Here is a 16129-nt window from a genome sequence, read left to right on the forward strand (position 1 = left end):
GATGGCCATTGTTCCTGGGAAGGAGTTGATTTGGCGGAATTTTTTCGCGGGATTTTTCAAAACATCTGAAGAAGGCATATATCACAACAAACCAGACAATGAGTTTTCCCAATGAATTTCAAGACAAAAGATACCTAGAAATCAGTGAATCCCCAAACTCTCAGTTAAACTATGTGAAAAAACAAAGAAATCATCATTCAGAAGAAGTGTTTTGCTGGTAAAAAGCTAAAAATCTCTTATTCATCAAACTAAGCAATGTTTCTGACCACCTGACAAGAATAAAAATAATCAACAGCCTTATTCCTGGAAACACTTTCAAACTTCATGAAAAACTTCCAAGTAGAATAAGTAAATTGATTGCAAGAAAATGCTACAATGTAATGCAAGAGGTCAAAACTCTTAACCGAAAAGGCACAAAGAAGGAAAGAGAGAAGTTTCAAGATGACTGTACTATGTTTTCCATACAGTTTGGGGACATTATAAGGGCAAGTGAATGGGAAGAAGAAATCACCACTCTCTCAAGGGAAATTGAAAACTGGAAACTGAAATACAAGAACCTTGAAAATGAAAAGAAAAAATTGTTGAATCACCTACCTGAAAAACTGGACTCCGATGTAATCCAGGGAGAGACAGTAGAAGAAGTCAAAAAGTTGTGGATGGTATGTATGCTAGACTTGGTTTTTTGTATCCTTTATACATACAGGTGTATGCATGTGTTTTAAGAATTAATCAAGTGAGGTAACTGGGTCAACAGCAATGCTTTTTGTCTCATGTGTATTTCATTTGCATGTATCTATTAAAAACAGCCATTACTTCACCAATTAATATTGTGGTATTATAAGGGATGTTATATTTCAATTACATAACTTCTTGGACCCCACCATCGGCTACTGAATATATGAGCAAGGTATTCTATAAAACCATATCATATATCATTTATATAAAATGTAAATCAATACTAATAGTTAAACTTTGTCATTTTTGAAGATACAAAATTGGATAAATGACTTCACTGCCCTTGGTACTAAGAGAAAAGGCTATCACTTTGAAAATGTTACCTGCTACATGCCCGCAGCTGCCTATCATTTAGGAAACATGATGTCCAAGTACAAAAACATCAAGCAGTTTAGTTGCCAAGGTAGTTTTAAAGCAAGTTATGTAATACAACTTTGAAAAGAAACACTTATCTAGGAAATTATATTTATTTCTTGTTTATATGTAGGCGTAGAAAATAACAACCACACAGCAAGACCGTTGTCATCAGAAAGTGCCAACAGCATGATCCACCAGCTGAAGTATTAAAGGCACAGTATCGCATTAAGAAACTCCAACATAGACAGCGTCTACCTAACAAGTACACTAAACTAAAGCTAACATATTGGATGGAGGAGATCCATGACCAACCCCAAACGAAGAAGAAAAGGGCTAAATTCTATACCCCTTTTGACTCGCAACCAAATCATGATCCTGTGCAAAAGTGTAATGGTAAAACCAAGCAAAAGCCAAAAGTAGTTAAGAACAAAAAAGCACCCAAGAAAAAGAAGAGATGATGTTTCTAGGATTTTTCATCACAGGAAAAAAGGAGAAAAAAAACATGATAGGTATTTTTGAATGGGAATTGCATATTAACCATAAAAAAACATGAATGGTTTCGCCGAACAGAAAACCATCATAGTTTATATTGATAACATTCATGATTTATTTTACTTCTTTTCCTGTGATGTATACCCATCTACAGTGTTAATAATTGTTAACTAAGCACCAGTTGCTCTTCTCCTGATTGCAAAAGTAATTTTTTCTTCAAATGCTCTAGGAGTGACTTCAAAACTACCATTGCTTGTTTTGGTATATTCCTTAGTAGAGAATGACAGCAGTGTTCTAACTTTTATGGGGAAGAATATTTTTGTTCCTTGTCCATGGGAATCTATACATTTATCCCAGCTCTCAGGGAAAAATACTGATGGAAAGTCATTTTCGTCCAAAATCTGCCATCCTGCAAAGCTTTCCCTTGAACAAAAACTTAAAGACATCATGCCTGAAGTTTACTGTGACAGGAAGGCTGCTTTTACTTTTTAAGTCTTGCCACTTCATCTAATATGATTTGCTGTGATGGTAATGGACTTTCAAAATACCTGTTGTAATACAATAAATACTATTAATTGTTTTGTTGCTAAAACTCTGTTGTTGTTGTTTTTCTACTCAGAGATTATTGTAAGTAATATATATAAAGTACTCTAAGTCATGCAATTAAGTTTTCGAGATCAAAATTTTTTAAATCAGTTTTAAAATTATAGCCCTATGACGACCATGTGCTTCGGGAGTGAAGTAAACCGGAGAGGTTCGCTATTCTTCGAGTCGGGAGCCGAGTCTGGAGCCGAGTTGGGAGCCGAGTTAGGAGTCGAGTTAGGAGTCGAGTTAGGAGTCGAGTTAGGAGTCGAGTTAGGAGTCGATAGGAGCCGAGTTATTTAACTGCTGATCAGTGTACCGCAGGCTCGAAGTTTCAAAATGGAGGACAGCGACTGTGTGAGGTAAGAAAATAAATTATTCAGGAATCTGCTTTTATCATGCAAAATACTTGCCATCGTGAATATATTAAGTTTACAAATAAGTCCCAAGACTGTATAGGTTGTAAGTGCTCATTTCTTTTTCGTGAAAAAGATGTTCGGGTGTAAGAGAATCGTAAGCGGAAAGCTTCGAAATCTCACGGCATGGACGGCACGTATGTTTCAACGATAAAACGTTTATAAAAAACAATATTGAAATGTATTATATTCTTTTTTTTTAGCAAAGAAGAATGCATAATTATCGAAGGTATTTTAAACCTATTTTATGTGGTGTATTTGCTGATTTTTTACCTTCTTTTTACTGATTATGTTTGTCATGTGCGTCCACGTTGTCATCTCGAAACTGTCATTCCATTTAGATTCTCCAGTGAAAACGCCTATAGCTGCACAGTGCATCACAATATCAGGCAAGAATAAATCATAACTTCTCTTGCTACTTCTGAAAACTTTCTTATTCGATTTTGCTATTTATAATTCTGTCATTCCATTTTATAGATTCTCCAGTGAAAACGCCTATATCTACACGGTACATCACAATATCAGGCAAGTATAAATAACTTCTCTTACTTTCTTATTTGATTTTGCTGTTGATTGTAGGTTCTTAATGTGTTATAATATGAGGTATAGTGTTTTGTTTATATCGTTTCGTGCATGTTTTTGCTTGTCCTTTGTTTTTTTCTTTTCCTTTTTTATATTCATGATAATAATAGTACTCCCAGCACAAATATTAATAGAGTCATATTAATATATTTAATAATTGGTTTGTGAATTTGTGCCCTAGACTCTCCAATCAAAGATTATCCACAAAGGTAAGAAAAACACACTTTATTGTTGTTGTTGGTTGTCTCAGTGCAAAATTTAAACCTCAAACAAAATCCTATTATACAAGGCAATACTACATATGACTAATGATTATAGAAAATGATGTACTTTATAGGTTGTTTATAGCATTATTATATAAACATTATTCGATTGATGCCTTTCATGACTCACTTCTTTCTGAACTTCTCTTTGTGGATTAAATGTTTCATTGAGATAGAGTGCTTGCAATAAACTTGTCAAGGCTACTTTAGTAGCAATTAGCACATAGTTAGCTGTGCTAAATGCTTTTGTTTTGACTATTGGTTTCAAAGATTTAGTTTGTGCACTCTATTTGATATAATTAATATTTAGATCTATTAACTATAACTTCCATTTGATGAAATGGTTCCATTGGCTTGATGATTGCAGATTTAAAGAGGATGAAAAGCCAAAGCAAGTTTTAGGTATGTAATATTTTAGATTGCATATAAGGTCTTCCAATAATTGATATTTATATATTATTGATATATTTATTTATATAATTATAGCAGTGTTAGAAGGATTAGCAGAATCAAAGTATATTGGCATGCCTCAATCTGATTCAGAGGACAATATAGGTAAGCTACTGATTGCTTTGTTTTTAAGTTGATGTTTAACAATACATATATTAAATCCACTGTATAATGGTACATAATTATATAGCATAATGCTTACAATGAAAGTGTTCTTGTTGTCAAAAACCAAAAATTGATATTTACATTATTTAGCAGATTTAGAAGAATTATCAGAATCAAAGTATATGGAGTTGTCTCAATCTGATTCAGAGGATGATAAAGGTTAGTAATAAAAATAATATTATTATCAATAATAAAAATAAATACAAATAATATATTTTAGAGTTCACATAATGCTTACAATGCTTATTGTCAAAACAAAACCATTAATTTATGTTTACATTATTTAGCAGATTTAGAAGAATTATCAGAATCAAAGTATATGGAGTTGTCTCAATCTGATTCAGAGGATGATATAAGTAAGCTTAGCTATTGAATGTTATCTTGACAGCTGTAAAGATGTTACATTAAAATCCATTACATGTATATAAATAGTTATAATGTCAATCCATGCAAATGTGATGAAAATTGTTAATGTGAAAATTACTATTTTCTCAAGGTGATCCCAAACAGTGTCCTGATTGTAAAACTGTCTTCTCAAAAATAAGCAACAGAAACAGGCATGTAAAAAGAAAACTGTGCAAATTTAAACAAAAAAGGTATGTATATGCTTATATTAAATACCAGGGATGCTCGTCGAAAATTTTCAAAAAGACCCCTAAAATATACCGAAAGTTTCGATCTACCAGATCAAATAATTTTACTTATAAAAGCGCCCAGGTTAAGAAATATGGATGCGCTCTTTCTCTTATTTTCTGGCACCCTATGAGATACCAGAAAATGCTGATCTTCAAAAATTCCCTAAAAGACCCTAAAAGATACCAAATCGCAAATTTTTACCCCTAAGAGATATGACAAGCATCCCTCGTAGTTTTGTACAGGATTCCACCCCCGCCCCCCCCCCCCCCCCCCCCTCCCCTCTTCCCCCCATCCCCGGGCGTGCTGGTCACTGCCATTTACTTGCAGCTGTAACAAAACTTATAAACTTTGCTAATATTACTAATATTACATGGTAAACATAGTTTACAATATACTTGTATAATGAAGCTATTAATAATATGTATTTAGGATGTCAACAGTGAAATCAACTAAACGAAATACTGGCGAAAGCACTTCAACTAAGGATATGTAAGTATCAATTGCATCTTACATAAATATTACATTATGTACTCTATCATGTAGCTTTTTTTTTTAACTTTACAATCACTTTCACATGATACTTCAATGTGATTGGACCATTATCTATTTTGACTTGTACATTTCTGGAACTGATTCTTTGACAGACGTGCATACACAGTAGTGCCAATTGGAAAATTACTGTAGTAGGAGTGAAAAGACTGTTTTTAATTTAACCACAGGAAAGTCTATACAACTGGTATCAATAAAAAGCTAGTGTAATAATAATTTATATTTACATTACAGGACACGAAAAAAGTTGACCCCAGAAATTTGGGCAGGTTGTGATATGCAGGAAGTTACTACATTGCCACATGACATTGATGGGACTTGTTGCTATAAACTCCAGTACGACAAAAATGCCATGATGAAAAGCACAGTTGATGGCAGACCCTGGTGTTCTTGGATAACATCTAACAGATCCAACTTTCAAGGAGTACGTCGTATAGCATCATGCAGCGGAACATATGAATGTGTCAACGAGAAATGCCCATACAAGCACTCATTTACAAAGAACAACAAAGTTAACTTTGAAAGACAAGGAGAAAATGTGAATTGTGCATGTTGTGGGTATGTAGCCAATAGAATTCCGTGTCTTGCCAAGAAGGTTTGGGAGTTTAATGATGCCTTTGTCAATGTATACCATTATGGAAACCATACATGTATCGCAAAGAAGATAACCCCATCAATCAGGAAAGAAGCTGCAGAGTTCTTCAAAGCAAATAATTCAGCTAAACCATGTCAGTTTCCTTATGAAAGTCTACGTAAAATGCTAAAAGAGGGCAAGTCTGTTACTGAAGTGTATGACAATGCATCAAAGATGGCAAAGCTCAAAGATATCCAAAATGTAAAGCAGCAAGTTATGAAGGAAATTAATCCAGCTGGTCATTCATTTGAGGCACTAGCAAAAATCAAATCAGAAAGTGACAAACATGATAAATATTTATTGTGGGCTGTCCAAGATGGCCGATTGAGCAAAAACAAATTGACGTATGTGTTTCGCACTAGCAAGGAGCGTATTGAAGTTGCTGCATTAATGCAACGAGATGGTATGCATCCCCTTGCTAAGGAGTTTTGCTATTTGGATGCAGAGCATGATAAAGTGTTAGGAATGAAAACCATCAATCTAAGTGTGCAACATCCTACACTTAAAGAGATGGTAACTCTTGCAAGTATGGATTGCGACACAGAAAGTAAAGAAACCCTTTGTGAATTTTGGAGTCACCTGAATAGTGTAATTTTTTTAACACAAACTGCATATTGTTCAGCGCAATCTACCATTTTCTTCAAACTTATACAACCTGCCCAAACATTCCTGCATAATTTGAGTTTTTATAGTGACACTAATTTGGACCCCTTCACGAAAGGCCACACATTATCTTCTAACCCTTTAAAGTACTATGACCCTTAATCATTCTGTTTATATCTGGAATTAATTGTCGGGGTATAAAGGTCATGCATGTGACCAAATTGGGAAATCCTGCTTGGACTGGTAGCTTATGCATTGTTGATGAGTTTAATAATGTAGAATAATTTTTGTGAAATGATTGTTTATTAAGGGATTTTGTTTTCTTTGTTTTAGGCCTTAACAGAATTCACTGGCAATGCTCAGTATATTTTCGATCCGCATGGAATTGTCAGCGATGAGCATGGTGGAAATCGTGCAAGTATTCAGATAATGCTCAAGGAAGAATTGCTTGAGAGGTCAAAGTCTTGTGAGGTTCACTTTTATGATTGTGCTCACAAGGTTTCTAAGGGTACTTGGAGTCCACGATCAAAAGCGGAATTTCTGGAAATGGTTCATGCTATTTACTGTGCAGAAACACCAACTGCATATGAAGTGAAGCGCCGCACTCTGATGGACTGGGCCAAGGAAAAAGATAAGAGAAAGCATGTTAAGAATTGGTTTAACAACTTCTGGCATGCAAGAAGGTACATAGACTTTTATTGATGTCTCTGTAATGTGCTTTTTTTAATTGAGATGTCCACCTTGAGCATAGCTAAGCTTAGCGAGTAATGATCTGAAAAAGTCATGAAACTGCACACATTTTTTGTGGATATACACATGTTTTGATATATGTTAAATACTTTGGTAATATTTCTATTGCAGATTCCATGTGTTCAGAGCATTTAAAGGACCAGATGCACCAAATACCAACATGGCAGAAGTGGGCCATTCACGCAATGCAGTGCGTGGAGCCAAGAGGGATTCGCTGTCAAGAGTAGCAGAGGATCACATTGTTGAGAGTGCCCTTTTGAAGGCAAAGTTAAAAAGGTATGGACATAAATAAAGTGTGGTTGAGTGATATAAGCACTAGTGACTATAGTGTGCCAAACTCACTGATCATGAGTTTCCATGAGTTTTATTTACTTTTTTATAAGTGCATGAACCAGTGGACATATTAGTATCACTTGGGGGAATGGGGGACAAAAGCTATCATATATCAAATTAAAGCTTATCATAAAAAGATTCCAAAATGTATGATAGTATGGTGGGTGTGGCAGATGAGGGCTGTTGAGCTTATTATATGTGATATTATAACTGTCAAAACAAATCAATGATAAAATTTTGGTTCTTTGGTTTATACTGAAAAATACCAAAATCTAATTTTTATGAAATTGAGCTTCGTAACATTGAAGGTTTTGTAAAACATTGTACATTACTTGTTTTAAGATCCCAACTCACCTCAATGCAGTTGAAGTAAGTAAATAATGTTGTGCTTTTGTTTTTGTTTGAAAGGTTTGAGGAAGGGTCCTACTCTGGGGGTAATTGCCATAACCAAAGGCAAAAAGACATGGCCACATTGAGAAGGCAATTGGATAGAGCAAGCCAGTTCGCCAAGGATCTCGGCAGTAACAATTTGAATACAGAAGCATACAAAGCAGGGACACACATTGAAGAAAGGTCATCCCATAGAGTCAAACAAAGGGCTGTTAGTATGCAAAGCATTGTTGACGATCTGAGTGGCTCTGATGATGACAATGATGATGGGGGTGGACAGACACCCCATATTCGCAGCACCCACCGAAAAAGGAAGACGCGTAGTAAAGCATTTCATGAATCGCTTAAGAAGGCAAAATATGCCAATATCATGTTAAAGAATGTTCACCACATTAGTGATTACCATAAAGTGTTCGAGGTTGAGCAAAGTCACAAGACCAGACTTGTCCACATCGGAGAAACTGTTGAGTGTGATTGCTCTTTTGCCGCAGGAGGGGACATCTGCCACCATGTGGTGTGGGTGATGCTGAAAGTACTGAATGTACAAGAGCAGGACACGACTCTACATCAAAAGGTGCATACAAAGGCAAGTCTTAAACAATTGTTGCACCACATGTGCAGCAACCAAAATCCTACCACCACCCACAGTCCCAGTACCTCTGATGGACTCAGCTCCTCCAACCATGACGTCAACATGGTCACACAAACTCTTGGTCCCAGTACCTCTAATGGACTCAGCTCCTCCAACCATGGCATCAACATGGTCTCACGAACTCTTGGTCCCAGTACCTCTAATGGACTCAGTTCCTCCAACCATGGCATCAACATGGTCTCACAAACTCTTGGTCCCAGTACCTCTAATGGACTCAGTTCCTCCAACCATGGCATCAACATGGTCTCACGAACTCTTGGTCCCAGTACCTCTAACCAAGGACAGCCTGTTTCCAGCTTTCAAAGCACTGGTGGTTATCGTCAGCCATGGCATAATAGCCATCCTTTTATGATAACCAGCATCACAAACCGAGTTAAGAAGTGTGCAGGTTGCCCGTATTACTTCCGGGATCCAATGGGACCACCTTTTCTTGGATTAGTAATCCAACACTTGGAGAAGGATGTTTATATGAAGAATGGAGTGAAGCATATATCCACAGAAAGCAACCGCTACTACCACTGTCTGTGGGAGTGTGTAAGAGCACGTCATCCTTACATATCTCCATCTATGATACACTGTGCTCCTGGGTTAATGTTAGATGCATTTCAAGAGGAGTTCCTCATGGACATCAACATGTATACTCCTTAAGTGCGGAATTTATACATTATAAACTAGTAATAATGACAGCAAGTTCTCGAAATTCTGCACTTAAGGCGTATAAAGTCATATAATGTGATCTTTACTACTGTATAGAACTTTATCGCGTTTTTTATTGACATTATTGTTTTATAAGATATACACATCGAGTTAATGTTTGTGCATGCATCTAGCTGTACTGTATTTTTCTATGCATAATTACTGATCAGCAGTTGCAGCAGTTGCCGAACCATAGTGATAACGCAAACAAACATTTTTTTTCAAATAATTTGTTTATGTTCCTAAAAAGATTATAATTATAATTTTTCAAAAATTAATTTCAATAAAGATGATGATTATACTAAATAATTCCCAAAAAAATTAATTTAAATTTTTAAATAACTCGGCTCCTAACTCGGCTCCCAACTCGGCTCCCAACTCGGCTCCCAACTCGGCTCTCAACTCGGCTCTCAACTCGGCTCTCAACTCGGTGTTTAGTTTGTCTCTAAACCGGAGTTGTTTATTGTCACTTTTTTGGCTCGTGGTTCAACCATTTCCCAAAAACTCAAATTTAGGATTTAAAATCAAACTTTATTATCTTTAGCTTGATGACAATAATGAAGGGCTATTTCCCAAATGAACTAGAAGAAGCTCGAAGAGTAGTATTAAAGTCAGTCATTGCATTTCAACTTACTTGATGCATTCTGTTGTTATATTTTCTGACGGTTCCCAGGATGCTTCGTATATGGAATAATATTTCCACTTTACCAAATATTCGAGTTGTTTGCCATTGACTTTTCGACTTGATATCAACCTTTCAACCTCATAAAAAGATGTATCACACTTTCTCTTCTTCGAAAGTTCATCGGGCCTAGCTCAGTCGAGTCCGCCATGTTTAAACCCAAATGTACAGATTGATTCGGGTTAAGCGATTAGCCAATCACAATTGTTCAACACAGTGATTTGATTGACCTATGCTAATTTATGCTAATATAGCCGAAAATAAGCTCCGCCTGTTCCGGTTCCATATTTCTGGCTATGTTTATGTCCCGATTATTTCCATCACAAGAGAATACTAAGAATAAGCCAATTCTTAGCCGGATACAGCACGCATTTGTTAAAATCAGTTATGTTTAATCTGTTTTGTTGTTTTTGAGGCAAAAGAGTAGCCTCCGTTGCAGATGTCTTGCGGAACCAAACCCCGCAGGACGTCTGCAACGGAGGCTAGAAATAGAGCAACTTTACAAAAAACGCTTCATTGACACTTGAGAATAAAATCACCTTATTACGATTTAAAAGATCGTAAGAAAATACACATTCGTTAATTCTTTCCTTTAAACTCAAAAAATCTAATATACTCATAGAAGACCAAGATACTTGTACATACTTTATATCATTAAAGTCCATATGAAAGAACTATCTTCACGTTCCAAGATTAATTCAAGGTACTGGCATTTTGTAAAATTCATCTTTTCATTAACAGTAAAGATCAAGTCTGTCGTACAGCTGTATTGCTTTGGAACGTGGTTAACGGTTCCACATTATTCGAGAAATTTTATGACGAAATTTCCAAGGCCTGCATTGAAAATAATCTCATACCCCATTCAGTAATACTAGACCCTTAAAAAACTTTGAAATAAAAGTTGTTTAGTTTAACTAATTGGTTGGACTTTACATCGAGAGAGCGTGGTTTACTACTACACAACTTCCAAACCTTGTTATTAACTAATTACATACCGTACTTATACATACCGTTTGTTGAGCACACTGCTGCCAAATAGAAGGCAACTTGTATGAATCCTATTCCTTGAACAAGATTCATCTGCAACAGGTTTGGTTGTCTCTAAGCAAACCCTTCTTTTATAAATCAATGAAAATATGATCGTGGCTGCTAAAGATTTGCCTCTTTTGAATGTGTCGACCTCTAGCACAGAGCGTTTCGGAGGCAAGTGAATCTATATTTATTATATAACATATAGTGGTATACCAAGTGGTATCAAAGTGATAGAAAGCTTATCCCAGTCATAAAGATGAGAATATATGGCAGTCATAAAGATATCATTTATATCCCACGTGTGATATCACTCAGTCGACCAATTAGCTTTCAGTATTTTCGCGCGCTGTCACAGTGTCAAGTGCTTCAACTTCCATTCTAGATTGTTTATCTTGTGCTTTTTCGTCTTTTTCCTTGCTAAAAAAACTATGGCATCAAGCAGATTGGTTGATATAACTGATGAAGAGCCGAGTGAGTTTTTAGAAGAGCAGGGAAATGTGAACACAAAGAGGAAAACAATGTATGATGTGGAGCTGTTTAAGCCGTTCGTCCAGAAAAATCATGACGACTTGCTTCAAGATCGATTGCGTCATGAACTGAAACTATCTGTCTTAAACGAGCTTCAGTCTAAGCTTTTCGTGGAGTTAGAAGGAAAGACGGTTCCGAATACAAGCCATCGAGTTTACGAGGATTTCTTTCAAGTATTCAACGATATTTGAACATAGTTACTGAGGGGAACTATGATTTGAACAAAGAAAACTACGGTTTGACAATTTTTAACGATGCTCAATTCAAAGGACACAAAACACAAAAAACATTTATCAAAACCCGTGAAAACCTTGAAGTAGTAAAAAGAACGTATTCATTTCCATTTATTTGAAATCTTTCTGTTATATATAAAAAAAAAGGGATAATACTGTTTAGATTATCGGCATGCCATTCCCATATATTGCACTGAAGATTAAAGATATGAAAACCGTTAAGTTTGTTGTCTTGAATAACCTTGAATGACCGGACTAAGCCATAGCTAATAATAATAGTTGGCTATGACTAAGCAGAAAAAAAGGCGCATCCTTGCAGCCCTTAGATCTTTCTGGATCCTTCTTTTTATGCGTCTTTTTAATATATTACCTAGCTACCACATTTCTAGAAACATGCCAAGAAGTAAAACAGAGTTTCCATAGAGGTTCAAATCATAGGGCGGAGGCTTTCATGAAAATTCAAGACCGGAGTCCTTGTGTGGTCTGATTTGTTTTATGAATATGTTAAGTTTTAATTACACGCCGTACAAGTTCAGACATGCCTGAGATCCATCATCTTATTGGATGACATACTTTTTCTGATGGATTATGCAACGTCCGCTTCGTTTATCCGCCTGTCAAACCCTTTGTACCCGACTCAAGTATAATGATGGGCTGTCATAGGATTTATCTGCGAGTCGAGAACGTTGAATGCAGCGGTGGTGTGATTTTTTCCCCATGAAAATAAATAATTGCCTCGGGATTCAAACAGTGATGTCACCACTTCCGGGTGGAAGTACTGGGCACAAACAAGAACAAAAAAATGTCATCGGCTATTATAAGTTCACTGAAGGTCAATATTCAGTAGTGTTATTTGTTATTCTGACTAATATGAAACAGTACCAAATGTTTGCTATTCTAGTGAATTTGGCAGCCACAAACTCTGGTTTAGTTGTCCAATTAGTCCACTTTGGCGTAACGTTTTTCCACATCAGACCGCTTGTCATTCATTAGGTATCATTTTTCTGTTTAAATGATGTGCATGAGACATCACACGAGTATGGACACAACTCAAACAAAAAATCTCGTTATCGAAGGAATGACAAGTGGTCGTCGGAAAGGGTAAAACAATAACCAGTGAAGTGGATTTGGTCCGACGCTGGCGACACAAAGGAAAAACTGAGACTTCGGAAATCATTTACTAGTCGACTATATTTAATATGTCGTTTATCTGCCGACCCTTGACATCATCTATAAGCAATCTATTTTGGATCGGCTATGTATTTTGAAATAAAAGTTGTTTAGTTTAGCTAAATTGTTGGACTTTACATCGCGAGCGCGTGGTTTACTACTACACAAGTTTCAAACCTTGTTATTAACTAATTAGATGTCGTACACTTATACATACCGTTTGCTAAGCACATGGCTGCCAAAACGAAGGCAACTATCATGACTCCAAGGCCTTGATTGAGATTCATCTCCAACGGTTTGGTTCGTCTAAGCAAACCCTTCTTTTTTGAATCAATGAAAATACGATCGTGGCTTAACTAAATATTTGCCGCTTTAAAGATGTGACCTCTACAGAACGCTCCGCGGCGACAAGTGTATCTATGTCTGTTGTCTGCATGATCATTTATATAACATCCGTCATGTGATAGGATTTTAATTCCTTAACATGTTATGACAGGTGACTATAAAACCAAAAAATGCCCTGAAATAGATCTTGAGCAAACAAACAAACATACAAAAGCAAAAAAACAAAAAAACAAAAAACAAAAAGCCCGTGAAATTCTTAATGTAGTAAAAAGAACGTATTCATTGTATATTTGTTTTTTATATTTAAAAAAGGGAAAATACGGTTTAGATCATCGGCATGCCATTCCCCTGCCATACATTGCACTTAGAATTAAATATATGAAAACCGGTGAGCTTGTCTTGAATAATCTTGAATGACCGGACCATAGTTATGAGCGGACCAAGCCGAAAAACGGTTCATCCGTTACAGCCCTTAGATATTTCTAGATCCTTCTTTTTATGCGTCCTTTTAATTTCTTACCCAGCTACTACATTTCTAGCAACATGCCAAGAAGTAAAAGAGAGTTTTCCTATTAAGGTTCAAATCATAGGGCGAAGGCTTTCATGAAAATTCAAGACCGAAGACCGAAGCTTAGGAGTTTTGAACTAGTTGTCCAGGTGTGGTCTGTTTTTTTTTCTTTTTCTTTAATGAATATGTTAAGTATTAATTACCACACCGCACAAGTTCAGACATGCCTGGGATCCACAGTCTTAATTGGATGACTATTTCTGATGTATGATGCAACGTCCGCTTCGTTTATCTGCCTGTCAAAGCATTTGTACTCGTCTCAAGTATGATGATGGGCTGTCATAGGATTTATCTGCGAGTCGAGAACGTTGAAACTACTGAGAACTACTGAGATTTCGGAAACCATTTACTAGTTCGTTTATCTGCCGACCCTTGGCATCATCTGTAAGCAATCTATTTTGGATCGGCAATTCAAGAACAATGGAGCAAGTGCACATGGTGTATTTTCGGTTGTTCGGCAATTTGGAACAGATGACGGGACTAAATGAGTTTAAATTAATGCATGCATATATCATTGAATTTGTTGTTATCTCGTTAAATTAGGAATTAAGCCACAAAAATCAATATATTTTCTCTCTTTCTTAGTCTTATTTGGAAAGCATCAAGAGAAAACTTAACTTTTCACAGTGCCCACACTAAACGCTGATGCGAGGGGTGTGAAAATTGAGAAACAAATGAACATTAAAATGCATTTTTTTACTACATTTTTTTAGTCCCCTCCACTAGATATATTAGGATAGCCCCACAATGAGCGAAACCAGGTTAAAAACTCATTCATGCGTACATTGAAAGACGTTTTAGAAATTATTATTAATTGTTGGTTCGCATATCTATTACCAAGATGTAGTGAAATGAATAATCATTTTAGTAAAATTTTAGACTCGAACATCAGATGAAAGACGAAATTTAGGATTAAAAGAACGGCGCCTCAGTATTCCATCCGCTCCGGCAATCATTTTACCCAAATTATCAAAACTTTTTAACGGCTCGACACCACTTTGCGACTCTTGTGATATTCTTAGAGAACATACACCTCCAAAACGACTTATTTCCTCGCTAACAGCACAATTAAACCTAGCTGAGTAATAAAATAAAGTAAATTTAAGCGACACTATCTGCGTGTCTATTTCGGTATTTTGTCAAAGGTCAAGATAAGGGAATTTCCCTTTCAAAGCTTGCGCTGGAACGGAATTCGAGTTATTTGGTCAATGCAGCCCTTGGAAATAATCTCATACTCCATTCAGTAATACTAAAACACTTTGAAATAAAAGTTGTTTAGTTTAACTAAATTGGACTTTACATCGCGAGCGCGTGATTTACTACTATACAAGCTTCAAACCTTGTTATTAGAGAGTTTTAGATTGACTTTTTTTTCTCTCCGCAAACGGCAAACGTGACCACGTTTTCATAGTTTTCGTGTCTTTTACTTTACCTTTTACAAACCTTCTCACCAAGCGCAAATACTCTTTCGCTTTTCTACTACTTGGTCTTTTTTGCGATGCTTTTTCAGTAATTTAAAATATTTTTTTCTGGTCAACTGACGTTTCACGTTTGCCGTGAACGTAAATCTAAAACTCTCCATTAACTAATTACATAGGGTGGAAAACTAGTGAAAACTAGTGTAAACTGCGTCGGTGTTTTCAGTAAAACAGTTGATAGATAGATAGATAATTTGTAACACCATCGTTTACTCCGATGAAGGACTAACGTCCGAAACGTCAGTTTCATTTTTACATACCATACGGTGTTACAAATTATCTATCTATCAACTGTTTAACTAATTACGTGTCGTACTTATACATACCGTTTGTTGAGCACACGGCTGCCAGAAAAAAGGCAGCTTCTATGACGAATCCAAGGCCTCGATTACGATTCATCTCCAACAGGTTTGGTTGTCTCTAAGCAAACCCTTCTTTTTTACTCAATGGAAATGTGATCGTGACTTAACTAAAGATTTGCTGCTTTAGAAGGTGTCGACCTCTAGCCCAGAGCGTTCCGGCGGCAAGTGTATCTATATTTATTATATAACATATAGTGGTATACCGAGTGGTATCAAAGTGATAGAAAGCTTATCCCAGTCATAAAGATATCATTTATATCACACATGTGTGATATCACTCAGTCGACCAATCAGCTTTCAGTATTTTCGCGCGCTGTCAAAGTGTCAAGTGCTTTAACTTCCATTCGAGATTGTTTATTTTGCTAAAAAAAAGCGACAAAACTATGGCATCAAGCAGGTTTGTCGATATAACTGATGAAGAGCTGAGTAAGTTTTTAGAAGAGCAG

The 16129-nt window shown here is 36.2% G+C and overlaps 2 protein-coding genes and 1 long non-coding RNA gene across 7 annotated transcripts; 2 read left to right on the forward strand and 1 right to left on the reverse strand.

The window, feature by feature from the left end:
• The first annotated feature begins 380 nt into the window (after positions 1 to 380).
• Positions 381 to 2176, forward strand: LOC148905646 (uncharacterized). The gene is made up of 3 exons (XM_089039699.1): positions 381 to 659; positions 988 to 1138; positions 1223 to 2176. Exons 1-3 carry the CDS (start codon positions 381 to 383, stop codon positions 1300 to 1302), a joined length of 510 nt encoding a protein of 169 aa, XP_088895825.1. The 3' UTR covers positions 1303 to 2176.
• On the reverse strand, positions 911 to 15785 carry LOC148905647 (uncharacterized). Of its 2 annotated transcripts, none has more exons than XR_016121645.1 (2): positions 15648 to 15785; positions 911 to 2132 (listed from the first exon to the last, which is right to left on the reverse strand). It is a non-coding gene; the product is annotated as an uncharacterized LOC148905647 (long non-coding RNA). The 2 variants fall into 2 exon arrangements; XR_016121644.1 differs by lacking the exon at positions 15648 to 15785 and adding an exon at positions 13148 to 13320.
• LOC148905648 (uncharacterized) lies at positions 2393 to 9591 on the forward strand. 4 transcript variants are annotated; one of them, XM_089039660.1, is made up of 15 exons: positions 2393 to 2528; positions 2786 to 2811; positions 2924 to 2971; positions 3060 to 3107; positions 3346 to 3373; positions 3795 to 3829; positions 3914 to 3982; positions 4133 to 4201; positions 4330 to 4398; positions 4539 to 4638; positions 5108 to 5167; positions 5462 to 6449; positions 6798 to 7147; positions 7326 to 7490; positions 7956 to 9591. In XM_089039660.1, exons 1-15 carry the CDS (start codon positions 2506 to 2508, stop codon positions 9235 to 9237), a joined length of 3360 nt encoding a protein of 1119 aa, XP_088895786.1. In that variant the 5' UTR covers positions 2393 to 2505; the 3' UTR covers positions 9238 to 9591. The 4 variants fall into 4 exon arrangements, with proteins under 4 accessions (XP_088895786.1, XP_088895787.1, XP_088895788.1 ...); XM_089039661.1 differs by having other exon boundaries at positions 4333 to 4398; XM_089039662.1 differs by having other exon boundaries at positions 4136 to 4201.
• Positions 15786 to 16129: the final 344 nt, after the last annotated feature.

Source organism: Actinia tenebrosa, unplaced genomic scaffold (genome assembly GCF_029948245.1).
Source record: "Actinia tenebrosa isolate PJP-AT-01 unplaced genomic scaffold, QUT_ActTen_1.0 PGA_scaffold7__59_contigs__length_16204524, whole genome shotgun sequence".
In the NCBI taxonomy this organism is placed as follows: domain Eukaryota; kingdom Metazoa; phylum Cnidaria; class Anthozoa; order Actiniaria; family Actiniidae; genus Actinia; species Actinia tenebrosa.

What these genes read in the sequence shown, in the direction of transcription:
- LOC148905648 (XM_089039660.1), top strand. Translation starts at nt 2,506, where the DNA reads ATGGAGGACAGCGACTGTGTGAG. An exon ending in ACAGTGCATCACAATATCAG is followed by an intron (nt 2,972 to 3,059) that starts GCAAGAATAAAT and finishes TCCATTTTATAG; the next exon opens with ATTCTCCAGTGAAAACGCCT. An exon ending in ACGGTACATCACAATATCAG is followed by an intron (nt 3,108 to 3,345) that starts GCAAGTATAAAT and finishes TTTGTGCCCTAG; the next exon opens with ACTCTCCAATCAAAGATTAT.
- LOC148905646 (XM_089039699.1), top strand. Translation starts at nt 381, where the DNA reads ATGCAAGAGGTCAAAACTCTTAACCGAAAAGGCACAAAGAAGGAAAGA. An exon ending in AAGTCAAAAAGTTGTGGATG is followed by an intron (nt 660 to 987) that starts GTATGTATGCTA and finishes TCATTTTTGAAG; the next exon opens with ATACAAAATTGGATAAATGA. An exon ending in CAAGCAGTTTAGTTGCCAAG is followed by an intron (nt 1,139 to 1,222) that starts GTAGTTTTAAAG and finishes GTTTATATGTAG; the next exon opens with GCGTAGAAAATAACAACCAC.